General features: G+C 45.4%; 1 protein-coding gene across 3 annotated transcripts; it reads right to left on the reverse strand.

The window, feature by feature from the left end:
* Nucleotides 1-431: 431 nt before the first annotated feature.
* Nucleotides 432-15,073, reverse strand: Errfi1 (ERBB receptor feedback inhibitor 1). 3 transcript variants are annotated; one of them, XM_032894172.1, is made up of 4 exons: nt 14,751-15,073; nt 3,941-4,134; nt 3,763-3,839; nt 432-2,723 (listed from the first exon to the last, which is right to left on the reverse strand). In XM_032894172.1, the coding sequence occupies exons 2-4, from the start codon at nt 4,060-4,062 to the stop codon at nt 1,771-1,773; spliced, it is 1,152 nt and encodes a 383-aa protein (XP_032750063.1). In that variant the 5' UTR covers nt 4,063-4,134; nt 14,751-15,073; the 3' UTR covers nt 432-1,770. The 3 variants fall into 3 exon arrangements, with proteins under 3 accessions (XP_032750063.1, XP_032750045.1, XP_032750055.1); XM_032894154.1 differs by having other exon boundaries at nt 432-2,951; XM_032894164.1 differs by lacking the exon at nt 14,751-15,073 and adding an exon at nt 13,685-14,362 and having other exon boundaries at nt 432-2,951.
* Nucleotides 15,074-15,620: the final 547 nt, after the last annotated feature.

A 15,620-nucleotide genomic window follows, 5' to 3' on the forward strand; every position in this document is an offset into this window, starting at 1 on the left:
GACCCAGACTGAGTCCTAAAGCTCAAGAAGTCTGCACACAGAGTGGCCTACGGACTGCACAGCCCGGCCTTCCTCGTGTTACTGTTTCCACAGAAGCTCCAGAACCAAGTTTACTGTTCCAGGTGAGAGCAAAAGGCTTGATTTTTGCCACACATTTTCTTTTTCTTTTTTGAGACAGGGATTCATGTGGCCTAGGGGAACCAAAGATGACGTTGAACTGCTGATTCTCCAGCCACCATCCCAAGTGCTGGGCTTATAGCCATGCACTACCATGCCCTGTTTATGTGATACTCGGGATCAAGTCATACATTTTTATAACACCCAAGTAAAGTTGCTCAGATTGTCATTTAGAAATCTACAGTAGTTTCAACATGTATTTAACCCCAAACACTGTCATGCTTGAAACATAAGAGTTTAGACAAGACATTAACGTGTCATAAATAAGTAATATAACTTTATTAAAATGAAAAGACAATATTCAAAATAATGCAACAAAATGAACAAATCCTTTGTCCAATACTGTACACACAGTGCGGAGATCAGTGCATTTTCTAAAGCATGTTTTAACCTTCATTTAGTTCATACTAAAAATAAGCTTTAAATAGCTCAAATAATGTCATTCAGCAGTTTAAACTGAACAGCTTGTTGGGACATGGCAGCGGTGTCCCTCTGTTAGCAAGCACCTTCTCTTTGTGCTTATCTATACAAGATAAACAATCAGAGGATGTAAAAATTGAACACAAGCTATGCGTCTCACTGACTCTCAGGGCAGTGAAGCAGCCAGCTGTGAGTTTTCTAAGCAGGAAGATGCTGAAGTGACCTCTGGCATTAAGACGTTCTGTGCTATTGGTCAGAAGTGTTTCACTTAAAAAGCAAACAATCCCCAGGAAATACTGAATAGGAACCAACAACACAAGACCAGCTTGTATTGTACTTTAAGTCTCAAAAACAAAACAACATCCCATACACCCCACAATAACTCTCAATCATGGCTAATCACTGGGCTGGTCTATAAAACTTATACCCAACACTGACGGCCAGCACCACTCCACTCCACTCTTGAAAGCCTCTTGTGACAGCAGGCCATTTCAGTGGACGGGAAAAGCAGGAATAGCATGGAAAAGTCACCAATTCTGTCCATTTCCAAGAGAGACATACACAGGTGATAACATGGTCCAGAAACGGCTGTCCTCTCCTCTCAAGACAAACGCCCAGAGCGGCAAGTATTAGGCCATAGAACGATTTCAACAAGACGTTACAGGCCTGGCGAAGAGCACGCCCTGTCGTGTATGGAGAAGACTGCTGGCAGGGAAGGGGAAGAAAACAAACTAGATAGCAGGCCTGAATGCCAGGAGTCTCTACATTTATAACTGATCAACAGTACTGCTGTCTCCCGTTTGCTCAATTTTCACACTGTCTGGAGCTGTGCCTCCAGCTTGTTTGAATTGTTCTGAATATAGATTACTCTAGAGTGACTAATTGGTTATCCTGCAGCTATGGTCTATGGTTACACCGCACGTTTATACATAGGTATATAATGTAGTCAAATGTAAGTGTCCCTCTAGCACATCTTTAAATCATACTTTTTTCCTCCCATGCTGACAGTCAGGGACTCTCAGCACAACAGCACCTCATAACGGCTCTACGCCTTCCTCACCAAGGCAGAGTCCACCACTTCATGTTGCCACTTGACACTGTTCTATGAACCTCAAATTGGAAACTTGGCAGCCATCCGTTCCATGTAACTTCTGTTGAACCATGACCCCATATCTACGGAGAAACCACGTAGGATAAGTGTTTGCGCTTCCCGTGGCCGCCCACATCCATTTTCATTCTGGAGGCCAGCTTGTCTGTGGCAGAGGCCATACCACAGGCAGCAGGTAATGGCTGAATCTGGGTGCTTGGGTTTGCTTCTTCTGCTTCCCTAAAATACTTCTCATATTTGTCAAGGTATGGCGGCCTCTCAGGTAGTAGGTAATAATGCGTGGAGCTGACCTTCTTCCCATTCTCAATGATGGGCAGGATGCAGGGGGCCTTGGCAGACCCTTCGCTGCTCTGTCTCTGCAGGGCTTTGCTGCTGACATACTTGGGGTCGGGGGCAAAGCTCTGTGTTGGAGGCATGACCCCATTGAGGTAAGACGGAAGGCTTTTAGGACTTGGGGTTCGGGAGTTACTCCGAGACAAAGGTTCTCTCGGGGGGACTTTGGGAGGCCTGTCTTCATCACTGTATGTGTTGGAGGTCACTTCTGCTGACCACCTTCTGTAGTCTGGCTTGGCTGGCCTGGGAGGTATAGGAACCCGGGGCGGGATCTCAGGCTTGTCTTCATCTGAGCTAGGAGAGGCTCTCTGTGTGCAGCTAGATATCCGGATGGCTGGCTTGTTAAATGACCCGGCTGGTCCTGAGTGAGACCTCCTTAATCTGCGATGGCTTTGAGGTGGGGGAGGGTTTGGATCTGGAACAACTCTGTTCTGGTCAGATGCACAGCTAAGATCTGCCACAGAAACAGTTGGGCTGTCAAAATACGCATAGTTGATCTGTCCGCACCCACGGAAGCTTCGCCTGCCAGGAACATCGTATTTGAAATCGGAGGGCACGCAGTCTTCTAAAAGGAAGTCTGTATCTGCACTGGTTAGAAATTCCACCTCACAGTCGGCCTCATCCAGAGATGGGTCCTCAGAGATGGGCAATGGTGGGAGCGGTCGGAAACCGCGATCACAGGGAGCTGCACAGGGAAACGGGGAAGAGCAGCTTTGAATGGGTGTAAGTGGAGGTGTGGAAGCACACACCCCATTCACTGAGAGTTTCTTAAAACCACACAGAACTTGATCCTCTTCACGCTGTCCCGAGCTTTCACTTGGTGGGATAACAAGAGGGGGCAAGCTTGACTTTGGAGATGGACCACGCTCTGCAAAGAAGTGGCCGCTCCCTGGAGCGGACGGAGAAGCACATCCTGAAACAAGAAGCAATGCCCATCAAGGACTGCTCCCCTCGTGCTTCACCCTGGGACAGCCCAGGACCCGAGCTCCAGTTCTCTGCCCAGGTCAGGGAAACACCTGACTGCTGTAACCCCGAGGACACCCATGCAACCACCACAGGTGTAATTAGAGCCAGAGTAGGGAACACACGTGATCCGGTTCAAAGAACAAATTATCTCTGCCATCTCCTTGGACATGTGCTTGGCACACACCCACACGTCCCAGGCAAGTTCTGTGACGTGTACGGAATTCACAGGAGATGAACAGTGTATAATGTACGAGTGCCATGCTACAGAAGCTTACGACACGCAATAATTCGAGGCACGCCAGCGTGAGCAAGGTGAGGTGCAGCCATCATAACTGAGTAAATGGCTCACCTGATAAAAAGCTCTTGACAAAAACCCAAGAGACATAATGTTCAAATTAAAATAGCCACAGTTTTCCGAGTCCGAGTACCATGTGACTGCTTACAGCTACTGCTTCCAAATGTGCGTTCAGTACTAGTAATGCACAAGACAGATACTGCCCAAGGTTGTTTAAAGTTAGGTCTGCATCATACCTGAGAGCCAACTAATTATTGATGTGGAGAAATCATAGTTCCACAGTTCTGTTTATAAATCAATGGCTCAGGTGGTAAAGGGTAAGAAAGAATTATCTTCAGAATCTGCTGCCACTAGGTGTCAGACTATTGTTGGAACCTGCTTTAAGAAATACTGCTTGAGGAGAGGGCAGCCTTAACCAGAGTGCAGGCTTCCTCGCGTGCTATTCCAAAGGCTTTTTACATACCGAGGGTTGTTAGATGCTCCGGAGCAGGGGAGTTCAGATTGTAGGCCATGGTTATTGGATCGATATTTAAAAAATTCCTGAAAGCAAAGGAAAACATGTTGGTCAAGAGTAAGGAGAATCCTGTCACTGCAGCATCAGGATGCACATAGGAGCACAGGGGCACACACTCTTGACTTACTTTTCAAACTCATTGCGACTGCCCCAGCAGGTCTTCATATTCCCCAAAGCCTGGCCATTATGGAGAAATCCAGTTTTTAATGGGACTCGAATATCCTGAGCAGCAACTCCTGCTGTTGACATTGTGCCCACTCTGGGATGCCCACGAATCTGTGAAGCCCAGGTGCTCTTAAGTCAACCAGTAGCTTTCATTCCCTGGGGAAATCAAGAACAAATGAGAATCATCAACATAACTCAGAAGTAGGATAGTCTGTATTGTAGCATAAGTAATTAAAGGTGGAGGGAGATGGAAAAATTTGGTTGTAGACGTTTCCTAATTCTTCTCATAAGGATACTTAAAATGTAGCCAGCAAAAAAAAAAAAAAAAAAAAAAAAAAATTGTTTTTGTAAATACAAACCTGACACTTGAAAGGTTTTTCACAGAATGAGAAAGAATCCATTGCCAGAAAAGCCAACCCCTGCTACAGAGTTTACCAGCTGCACAACAAATCACGATTGCTTCTCGAAGCACACGAACCTCCCTCCCACCCACTAAACTGACCTTCTATGGCATGGCAGGACCAGGAAGGAAGTGCAGTGGATTCTACCCATTTTTCCCAAGCCAAAAAAGAATTTCAAGGTAGGCATGGTGGTTCATGGCTACAATCCCAGCTCTTTCAGGGCTGAAGCAGGAGGATGGAGGTTCAAGGCCTGCTTGGACTACATAGCAAGCTCCGCCTTACCCTTCACTGATCCCCTGAAAACAACAAACAACCCCCAGCACAGTGCTCCGCGGGCTGAGCCCACTCAGACTCTCCAGCAGCAGAACCTGCCTCCCGCACAGCCCAACATTTATTTGGACTCTGTATTTCAGGGTTGGTCACAGATGACATATTCTCCAGTTACTACTTGCTCAAAAAAGATAGTCATATATGCGGATACAAATTTCTATTATCTGGTAAAAATCAAGTTCTGCAAGATTACTAGCTTCAGTGTCAGCTTTGGCTAGCTTCCTCCCTTTCAAAGACAAACTTAAGGGACATTGCTTGTCCCTTGAAATATGAAGTAATTCATGTCCTGCTCCCATGGGTTACAAAGGCAAAATATATTTTTCTTAAACTAGTACTCTTCAATTTTAGAAACCCCCTTGTACCAGATGTTTCAGGTCTGGAGTTCCCACACGCTCACTCTAATTTTACTTTTATGATTCAGTACCGTGCAGATCCTAAAAAACACCAACTCTGCTGTCTTCAGATAGTCACGCGCGTTTAGGAAGCTAGGCCTTCCTCCGTTGGACAGCAGGATGTTATCTGTCGGCTGTCCAGAACACAGACTCCTTTGAGATCTCTACACAACTTTGAGATCTCTACAGAACTCTGCCATTACATACTTGAAGACCTACCAAGTGCAGACACGGTTTAGGACAGAGCGTTGGGCTAGGACCAACCTGTGCTGAAGGGGCTACACAGATGGTTCCTACTGCTCAGCAACCAAACATCTGCTTACAGATCTCAGGCTAAGACACTGCGGCTTCAGAGCACTGTGGGTCCACGTACCCTTAATACAGGGACCTGGCTCGGCGAGTGAGTGCCTACTGTCCACTGAAGGTAACTATGTGCAAGGCATAGGGGTTCTTATTTTTTTTAAACTATCTAAAAAATACCCCATAGATGTTTACAAAGCCAGCTGCTTTGATACACCAGGCAGTTATTTTATGACAGGCTTACAATATTATTTCAAAGAGTCAAACCTTATTTTTTTAAAACCAGTTTCTTAACGATATATAACAATCTATTACTTAACAAACCTCAGTATTGGGAGGTCTTTGAGCCTTGGTTTTTAGATTACTGAAATGAAATGTGTTATTTATCAATGAGTAATATAAACAACACATTTTTAAAAAGGCTAGCCTCTCCCTGTGTATGCTTAGCCAGGATGTACCAAGCCTTTTTTAGACATTCACAAACACTGAGAGGCTACAGGGAAAGGATCTGTGGTAATATGAAAATGAAAGGCAGGCGGGATGGGAGGATGGCTGTGCTGCGGGGGATGCGGGAGGCCCAGCCCCCACCTGTAGGCAAGCCAACAAGTACTACTAGTAATCACTGTGTCAGCCTCCTAATGCCATCCACATCTTAGCTTTCAACAGAGTGATTGTGTAACTGGCGCCTCTGCTCAAGTTGCCTTGGAATCTAAACTTACATTTCAGTGCTCACTTAAAATTATTTCTATGTTTTAGAAAAAGTTATTTTTTTATTCATTGTTTCCATCACCTACTTGTTAGCTTTCTTAAGGAAAAATTTTTTTAGTATAAAAAGAATTGTGTTCACTAAGCCAGCTCACTTCTGACCACAATAGTGTCTTTGTGTATTCATAGAAGGTGACCTGCCTCTAAATTTCAATGGGGAATTGTGAATGGGCCATGTTATGAAACTATCTGAACTTCCTACTTGCTTGCATGGCAGAAGCAAGGAGGGCAGTATAACTGCTGTGCTCTCATCGTTTGGAAAATAACTTCAGGCTGTAAAACCTACAAGAACAACATGCCACAGGTTTAAGGTTTAGATACACGTACATTCATTCTCTCACACACACCTCCCCCCCATTAAGCTAAGGTTATACTAGAAAGCTATTTGAAAGTCTTCTACCATGCTTCAAAAGACAAGACCAAAAACAAAACAAAACAACAACAACAACAAAAAAAAAAACCCCACAAACCAGTATTCAGGTTGTAAAACCCTGGTGGAAACGGAGAAATCACTCTGCTAATAAATAAAGCAGCACGTCTGGGTCAAGTGCGATCTGACTAATGCTGCAGTGTTTAAAATTTTACCCAAGTCCCTATAACTGTAAAACTAACTCTAATTTTCAAATCATAAAGAAAATAACTGCAAATAAACATTTACTTAAAAGTATCTAAAAGTACAAGATGGTATTCTGTTATGAAATCCAAGAGCATCAAAATAAATGTCAATGCAGGTAGCACAGAATAAACCAGGATCCAAAAATAACCTTGGGTATAACAATTTACATAATCATGAAAAATTTTTAATATTAAGTGATCCAAAATGCAGTTAAATACCAGTACCACGTTTCTGCTAATAGCACTATATTTTTCTTAATTTTGCTCTTCAAATCTTTTAATTCATTTCTATGGCTTCAAATCCACAGACTGTTCTGAATAGGTAAGTGCAGCCTGCCTTCCACTTTGCATTTCTCACTGTCTGGTGATTATCTTTCCACTTGGATGGGCCTCTGGTATCTCACAAGCTACAAACCCATTCCTTCCGTCTCTTTACCTTCCTTCCATCTAGATCCAGAAGGATTACACTTCCTGGGCACCATTGTGAGCCTGAGTGAAGGCCAATATACATTCAACTACCAACCTCCAGACACAGTTTTTAAACTTCTTCTCAGACCTCTCTTCCTTCTCCTACTGGTTCCAATTTCTAGTCTGAAAATATTTAAACCATACTACAGCCAACAGGATCAGATCAATCTTCCTCAATTGCCATCCCAAAAAGAACCTGTAAAGGCTTCTAAAAGCTCCTTAGCTGGCACAAAAAAAACCCTTCAGAATGGGGCCTTATTACCTGCCCTTTTCAGCTCTAGCTGTTCTAAGCTTTTAGGCTGGTTCTTCTCACACTGTGCTCCCTCAACAAGTCCCTCCTTTTATTAAAAGCCAGAGCCATGTCTCTCAGTTCCTAGCTATTCTGTGCTCTGCCAGGCTCCTCTCCTACCCTCCAAATCCAGGGCCGGTGCCTCACATCTCCTCCTGTAGATACTGGCACATTCAATTCTAATGAACATCAAGTGAACACTCAGAAAGTAACTGTCTCAGGTTTTAAAGGTGATTCCATGAGACTCCCCAGGCTAATGAGGAGGGCTAAGGGAAAAGCACAAATTTGTTCAGGATGAACTCTGTATGTACTATGATGAGTGATGAGACAGGGCAGTAACAACCTAACACGTTTAGACCATCCTAAATTCACCTTCCAGTTCCTACGTGACAGCATGTGAACTGAGTAGAACTGTAGGCATCAGTCAATGGCTGCTGGCCCAGCTTTCCAAATGGCCTGTTACTAGACTTAAAGGAGTGGAAATCAACTTTACCTTTTCTTACTATTCCTTTGGGCTTGTAACCTCTCTTGGTTTTGTTGCTACTTCGAGGTTACTTTATTTTAAAAATAAAGTCACAATATACCAGTTACTTTATTTTAAAAAAAAAGTCAAATATATAATAGTACACTGCAATTTCTTTTTTTTTTTTTTTTTTTTTTTTTGTTCTTTTTTTTTTTTCGGATGGGGACCCAGAACCCAGGGCCTTGCGCTTCCTAGGCATAGCTCTACTACTGAGCTAAATCCCCAACCCCACTGCACACTTTCTAAGGTGAACTCACATGCCTTTATCTTGAAAATACTCACTTTGAAACTGCTTTACCACACAGAGCTAGGCTCCCTTAAGGCAGTAACCTAGATACGCTTACCTTGCCACGAGGTCTCATTAATCCATCTCAGGAGCCATCCGTGAGAGGAGGAGGAGGGGCACATTTTTGTCTTACAACTCATCCAGTTCTGCCCAGTGCTTCCTTATTTAAGAGTGTGATGTAATTTCCTTCTTTCAATCTGGTTCTAGAACCTGATTTCTGTTTATTCAGAGTGATAAATGGTCTTTCTAGTTGCATTTAACAATTACCTACCTACTTCCACAATCAGGGAAAACTATATAGCCAAAGTTTATCAAAAGAAACTGATTAGAGACACTGACGCATTTCATGACTTTGGATCTTCCTCAAATAAACTACTTTCTATGCTCCCTGAAAAAGTCTGATTGCCTTTGAGAGGAAATGGAATAATCAGCTTTATTTGCTGTTTTATGGACTTATATTAGTAACTGATAAAAATGACTTCGCATCTACCGGGATTCTCAGCAGTATTGTTACACAGGAGGATCTAAAAATCATGGAACACATCACACTTCTGTCAAAAGTCTTACACATCTTGGCTGTAAAGGGTGAACATGTGTCTTCCTGATTTGGGAAGTTAAGGTAACAAACTGTTAAACGCAGCAAAGACTATTTTGCGTCACTCAATCAAGCAGGTGGTGTAATCTGCATTTATTTACTGAAAGCTAAAGGACATTTCCACAGATACTTCAAGAGCAAAGGTCTGAATTCAAAGTTTTCCAGATTTCATTTGAAAAGCCATGATTTGGGGATGGGGAGAGAAAGGAGGCAGGTTAAGATGCCTTTGTTGTACATTTACTATAAAAGGCAGAACTCATCTTTACATCAGATGCATGGATGACTCTAAAATGAAATGTGACTGCAGGGCTCATGCTTGGGTCAGGTAGATGTGACAGTGTCAGCAGATGTTAATGAGTGCTGTCCAAAAGGATGCACGGTCCTCACCTCCAGAGGACCCACACACCTTCAATGTGCACCACACACACTGACCCACTTACAGCTGGTAAAACGGAGGCCACAAGGAAAAGAATTTATCACCAGACTGTCAAAATAAAAGCCAAATGATCGAACTTCCTCGACAATTCAGAAAACTCCTAGCTAAGTGTTTTAAGAAATAGCAAGCTAGTGAAAGTCCCATTAGTTCAACTACTGTCTCAACAGGCTTGTGATTCAGTTTGTCCCTCCGGATTTTGGGATGATACAATTGCAGCACTGTATTGTTTTGTCATTGGTATTTTTCCTACAGAGCACAACAGTCAACAACCTCCAGACACAGGCGAGCACACATGGGATGGAAGAGTGATTCTTGCCGACATATGCAATACACTGGACCTGTGAGATGTGTGTAGATTCTGTTGTAATCTTAATGACAATGACCACAATGGACTAACGATGGGAAGTGAGTCTTTAAAACTTTAAGTTTATTTAACAAGCATTTAAATAACCCAATGGACAATTCCAGATAGTTAGAATTAATACAGAGGCGATCATAGTAACATTCGTAGGATACCGACTGTCAGGAAGGTTTTGTGTGTGTTTTATCCTTGTACCAACCCTGTAAGGTAGATGGGAAACCATTACTACTCTCGATTACAGCTGAGGAGCTTCTGGAACTTGATCCAAATCAGCTCTGGTGAGCCACAGTAATGCCAAGGCTTACCTCAGGACGCCATTCCACAGCCTCTTTTAGTCCCTCAGACTCTTCAACTTGATGGAATAAAATGGCTTAAGATACACGCTTGACCCCTCTGGATAAGGCAGGTCCAGTTTTTAGCGGGATTCTATTTGGTCACAGTTTTCCCTTGGGTAAGCCTGTAGCCTATGAAAGTTCCCATTTCACTTCCTCACATTTTCCTACTAACAAGGTTATCAGTTATATATTTGGCCTAGATATCTAAAAGGGGCAGATTAAGGTATAAATTAATCTTCTGTGACCAACTGTAATAATTCTTTCGATGCTCTTCATCTTCACTGATAACTGCTGCCTTACCACAATGGACTCTTACACACAGTATTCGATAGGTTTCCTACATATATCCAAGAGGCTTCCTTTCAACACTCTCTCATAGCATGGAACCCAATGATACCATCATAATTTTGCTCTATCATAAAGACCTGGAATCCAGTAATAGGGTTCTTTTACTTGTAAAGCACTCTACGAATCAATACAATCTCTAAGACACTATCTCACTCGATCCCCCATATCCCTGGAAGAAGAGGCAGGGATTGTAGTCTCCATTTTGCTTTAGAGAAATGAAATGAGCTGAGACACCCCGCTGACTGAAGCACCCTCCCTGGGCTGTTCTGCGCTGTAAGCCAGCCAGCACTCTCCTCACCCACTTCACTACTCCTCCATCATTTTAGGCGACAGCCTTGGTTCTCATTCTTGCTTCCCTAAAGGGATGCTATACAAAGCGGGGACACCTATGGCCTATGTGCTAGCTAACTGCAGAGGCGGGGTCTGTTTTCTTCAGGTCCAATTCTAAGAGAGCAAACTACTTTCACAAATACATACAGAATGCCTCTTCTGAACTAGACACATCAGATGAAGAAAGTGGTTGTTGCCTGATAAAGCCATCTAATGAGGACAGGGAACTTCAGATGGGGATAGCTCTCAAGGGGATGAACAGGCCACAATGGCAGGATAGGGAGGTGGGGGGCTTATTTATACAGGTGGTCAGGGGAGGCCTCTCTAGACAGGCAACTTTCACAACTGACTTCCTTATTTATTTTCCCACACAGGCTTTGTAGCTCCAGCTGTCCTGAAATCACTCTGGAGACCAGGCTGGCCTCAGAACTTAGAGACCTGCCTGTCTCTGCGTAGTGCTCTTGCTAGGACTAAAGGCGTGTGCCACGTGCTGGTTTCTTAAAGAACAATAAATGAGGCAGGAAAAGAACACGTGGACTAAGAATCTGTAACTTGTGAAGTTTCTTCTCAGCTGTGAGTTGTGAATAAGAGCTTTTGAACAGTAACTTCTAGTCCTAACCATCCTATTTCTAAACTGAAAAGGGCTCTAATTCCATATTTTAAAGATATACTCACCAAGGCCTGGGAAATTAGTCACTTTGCCATACTCCCACCCCAATTTTACAGTACAAAGAAATTGACTAAAATGCCAATGAGGACTCCAAATCTCGCCTTTTGAAATCTCCCACACTTTTTTCCTTAACACCAATCCTGTTAAACAGCTAGTAATTTATAGTTTAGATGCTGAATTTCACCCGTTTTATCCACATCTAGTTTAAACTGAATGATGCCAGAATCCCACAGCTGGACTGTGTTTATCCAGTTACTGACATTAGCTTTCGTATGTCCCGGCCAAACGCCTGCAGAGGATGCTGTGCGCATCCGGATGGTGAGGCACCACCTCATACTATGGAGATTAGGAGAGGAGCTGCTTCTCTGGTACAGGGAGCCTGGGACATTCAGATTCCGAGAATCACCCTGGGCACCACCTTTCCCTCCTCTGCTCCTTTGTAGAGCAGGCTGATGCAGGTATGCTGACAATCAGGTCAGCTGCAAGCCAGGAGAGTGTACCTGTAATTTAGGGAACCTGCCTTGAAAAGCTGCCATTAGTGTGAGCAGAGAGGCAGCTTCGTTCCCTAGTGCAGCTTTGGGGAAGAGGCAGTTAAGAGCTACTTTCATAAAACAGAAAACACCTAGAGACTATGAGGTAATTAAGTCATACAAAAGGCTCACCAGTATCTACTATGAACCCAAAGTAGGAAATCCAACTCGTTAAAAAACAATAATTCTACCTCTCAAAAATATGAGTAATCCAGACATTTCATAGCAGCCATTAAAAAGGAATGACAGATTTTCTTTCCAAACTTTATCAGTGCCTGGGCCAATCCTGTTAAGCCTTAAAAATGTAAACTGTGCTTCCCTGCACTTAGTTAATCAACATTAGCTATGCGCAGGGCAGTCCCTGCCCTTAGGAGTTCACCATCTGATTTATTTGCCAAGATACCGATTTATAGTTCGAGATTTTTACCACTTATCAGCAAATGCCCACCAGAGCACAGGAGAGGTCGTCAAGGCAACGACAGATAGTCTCCAGCCTCTTTTTAAAATCCTTCATTAACTCATCTCAAACCTGATAATAATCCAAAAGGGATGGGGTGACAATCACCCAGAGTTGACAGGTTAGTAAGAAACCAGCTTGTTGTTTTTTTGTCTTTACAAAATTTGCTCTTTTGCTGATATGGGTATCCAGACTATCTTTGGTCTCCACTTTGGTAAACTCTTAAAAACTCCACGTTTTAAGAAAGTTCTTTTTTTTTTTTTTTTTTTTTTTTTTTGGCAAGAGCTGACACAGTGAACTCAAAAATGTTCCAGTTTCAATAGATGCATATCCACTACACCTGTATAGACTTAAGGAAGTATAACCTTTTTTTTCCCCCCAGGAGGTTTTTAAAAAAAAAAAGAAAGAAAGAAAGAAAAGCAATTTATACCTCACCTTTCTTCACCCCTGACAGTTGCCTGGAAACCAGTCCTGCCCTACCAGTGCTGCAGGTGTACCTCCCGTCACATCTCTTTTAAAGCTACAGTCTCTATTCTTACTACACTTAAGTTTATGACTAACAATCTATTCACATTTTTATCAGGTAGGAGACTGGTTTCTTTCAAGCAATGATGAAACCCTAATAAAGTCCGAGGAAGCACCCGTCCAGCACCACCAATCACGATTAATTTGAACAAAGATACGATATACGTATAAATACAGGAGACTACCAAGGAGCCTTGGCGTTTGAACAGTTCTGTCTGCATTCTCATTCCTTCTGTAATAAATTTAAGTCACTTAAGGCAAAGAACCACGCTTCTGGACAGGAAAAGGCCACGGAACAACTCGGATGAATTAAAAAAGAGGAGGAGGAATGACCTTCGTCGCTGAGTCGCACCGAGACTCAGAACTGGTACCAACCAGAGACTAGCAATCTCCGAGCTCGCCCGCAACAGCTTCCCGCAGAAGCTTTCCGGGCCGGACCGGAGGCTGCGCGGGGTGAAAGGGAAGATGGAGGGGGCCGCAGCAGCCCCACCGCATCCCCGGGCCGCAGCTGCGCGGGTAAGACCCTGGAGCCGCCGCTCCGGAGCCCCAGGCTGTGGAGACGTGTCGTGTGCGCGCCGGTGCATGGCCCCGGCGGGAAGCCGAGGGCACCCGCGGCTCCTCACGCGCCCCGGCCCATCCCGGGAAGCGGCGCGCCAGTGGCTCCCGCTCCAGCCCGCAGTCCGCGGACCGCCGACCGCCGGCCCTCCGCGCCCCCACCCCGCCGTTCCCGACGCCCGACAGGCCCCTTACCCCAGGGGAGCGGGGCCCCGCGGCGCCCTCCCGCGCATGTCCGTCCCGGCTAGCTCAGGGCCGCGGGCTCAGGGGCCCGAGCATCGCGCAGGCGCCTCGCCGCTCTCTCGCTCTCTCTTTCTCTGCTTGTTCGCAGGCTGTGCTCGCCCTCGCTCGCACACCGTACAGATCTCGCTCTCTGCCTCGCACTCGGCCGCCGACGCCGGCGCAGCCGACGCCCGTATTTATAAGGCGAGCCGACAACGTGACGTCGACGCCCGCCGCCCCGCCTCCTCCGCGCAGCCAATCCGGACGGACGGCCACTTAAAGGGGCGATGGTGCGACCGAAGCGTTTGCGTGGGGCCCGCCGGGTGGCGCTGGCATCCTCGTCTCCTGAGGGGACGTTTCTGCCTGGGCCGCTTCTGTGTGAGCTGCCTAGCCTAAGGACACCGGGTTTTCCTCAGAAGGCTGTGAGCGGCCCTGTTTCCAACCCGGGGAGGGTAGTGACGCTGAGATGCGCTTGGGCCCAAGAAGCCCTGAAAGCGGGGCAATTGGGGCTTGGGGAGGAGAAGGGCACCCCGAGGTACAGCGAGGGAAAGTCCAGGGATGGCGAGGAGAGTGATGAAGAACGGAGGGGGACAGTGAGGAACAACAGGGACTGTTGTGATGATGCGAGATGTGAAGGACGATGTCAAGGCGCTGCAGCCAGGGATGGAGAACCATGAAGAAAGTGGGGTCTGGGAGAGAGGGCAGTGACCTGGGACATCATGCATCTGAAGACAAGAAGGGACAGAGAGTGCCTGGCTAAGGACAATAAGGGATGGAGGGGCGGGTGAGGAGCCCTGAGAGTCACTGCAGGACATATTGAGAACCCTGCCAACTGATAATGGTAGTTAAGGGAAGAACGGCAAGGTGAGGGACAGCACAGGAAGGTGAAGGACAAAGGGGACGGAGCAGTGGGCCATGCTGTGTGGGCAGGATCAGGGAGGCCTCACTCCGGGCTCCTCTGCACTTGGCTTGGCCTCCAGCAAGTCTAGGCTGATCCTGGGCACCTCCCTCAAACCTGCCCCCAGCCCTCTTGGCTTACCTGTCAAAGTACAGTTCTCCATGTCTTTTGGCCCCAGGGTGGCCGCTGAGGCCCAAGGACAAAACGCCATCAAGTCCACAGGGAGGAGGGTTTCTTGGGGGCAGAAATCCGGTGATGCAACTTAGGTTTACAGTTTAACCGTAAAATAAACAATACAATGATAAACCAAGAGTAGTTCAAGAAGAAAAAGCAAACAGACAGAAGCCCTCCAGTTTGAACTGGTACAAATTCCCCTAATGGCGCTCCACAGAGTAGAGAGCACAGACCTGTGGCTGACCTCTGTGGTCCGCACACAGAGCCCTTCCTGCACTTCAGCAAGAATGCCTGATAGTTATATGCTTGGCACCACCTAATTGAGCCAGTTTAACATATGGAATGAGGTGCTGGCCTCATTATCTGGTTAACTATTAACTCTGTGCCCCACGAACCGAGCTGCTTCTTCCAGGGTTGACTTACATTTATTTTTTCATTGAACTCAAAGGCCCTAATTTTGAATTCAAGGCCCGAAGCCCTGGATATTTAAAAAGAAAAGACTGAAAACTCAGATATTAGAAGGCTCATCCCCTCTTTCTGATGGTCCCTACTGGCCTGTAGGGGCTGCCAGGTCACTTCCACACCCACACTCCTGGTGATTCAATTCTCCCACCTTTTTACCGACATTCACCTGGTAGTATTTTTAATCTCGTGGAAATTAGTCATTGCCAAATTCACTAGGTATTTATTATTTACTTGTTTAAGTTCCGGTGGCTTTTAAGACAGTTTTACTCTGTAGCCTAAGCGGGCCTAGAACTCACTATATAGCTCAGGTTAACCTCAAACTTGGTTATCCTTTGGCCTGCATAGCGTTGAGATTTACAGGCATGAAGTCAG

This window comes from Rattus rattus, chromosome 1, assembly GCF_011064425.1.
Source record: "Rattus rattus isolate New Zealand chromosome 1, Rrattus_CSIRO_v1, whole genome shotgun sequence".
Classification (NCBI taxonomy): domain Eukaryota; kingdom Metazoa; phylum Chordata; class Mammalia; order Rodentia; family Muridae; genus Rattus; species Rattus rattus.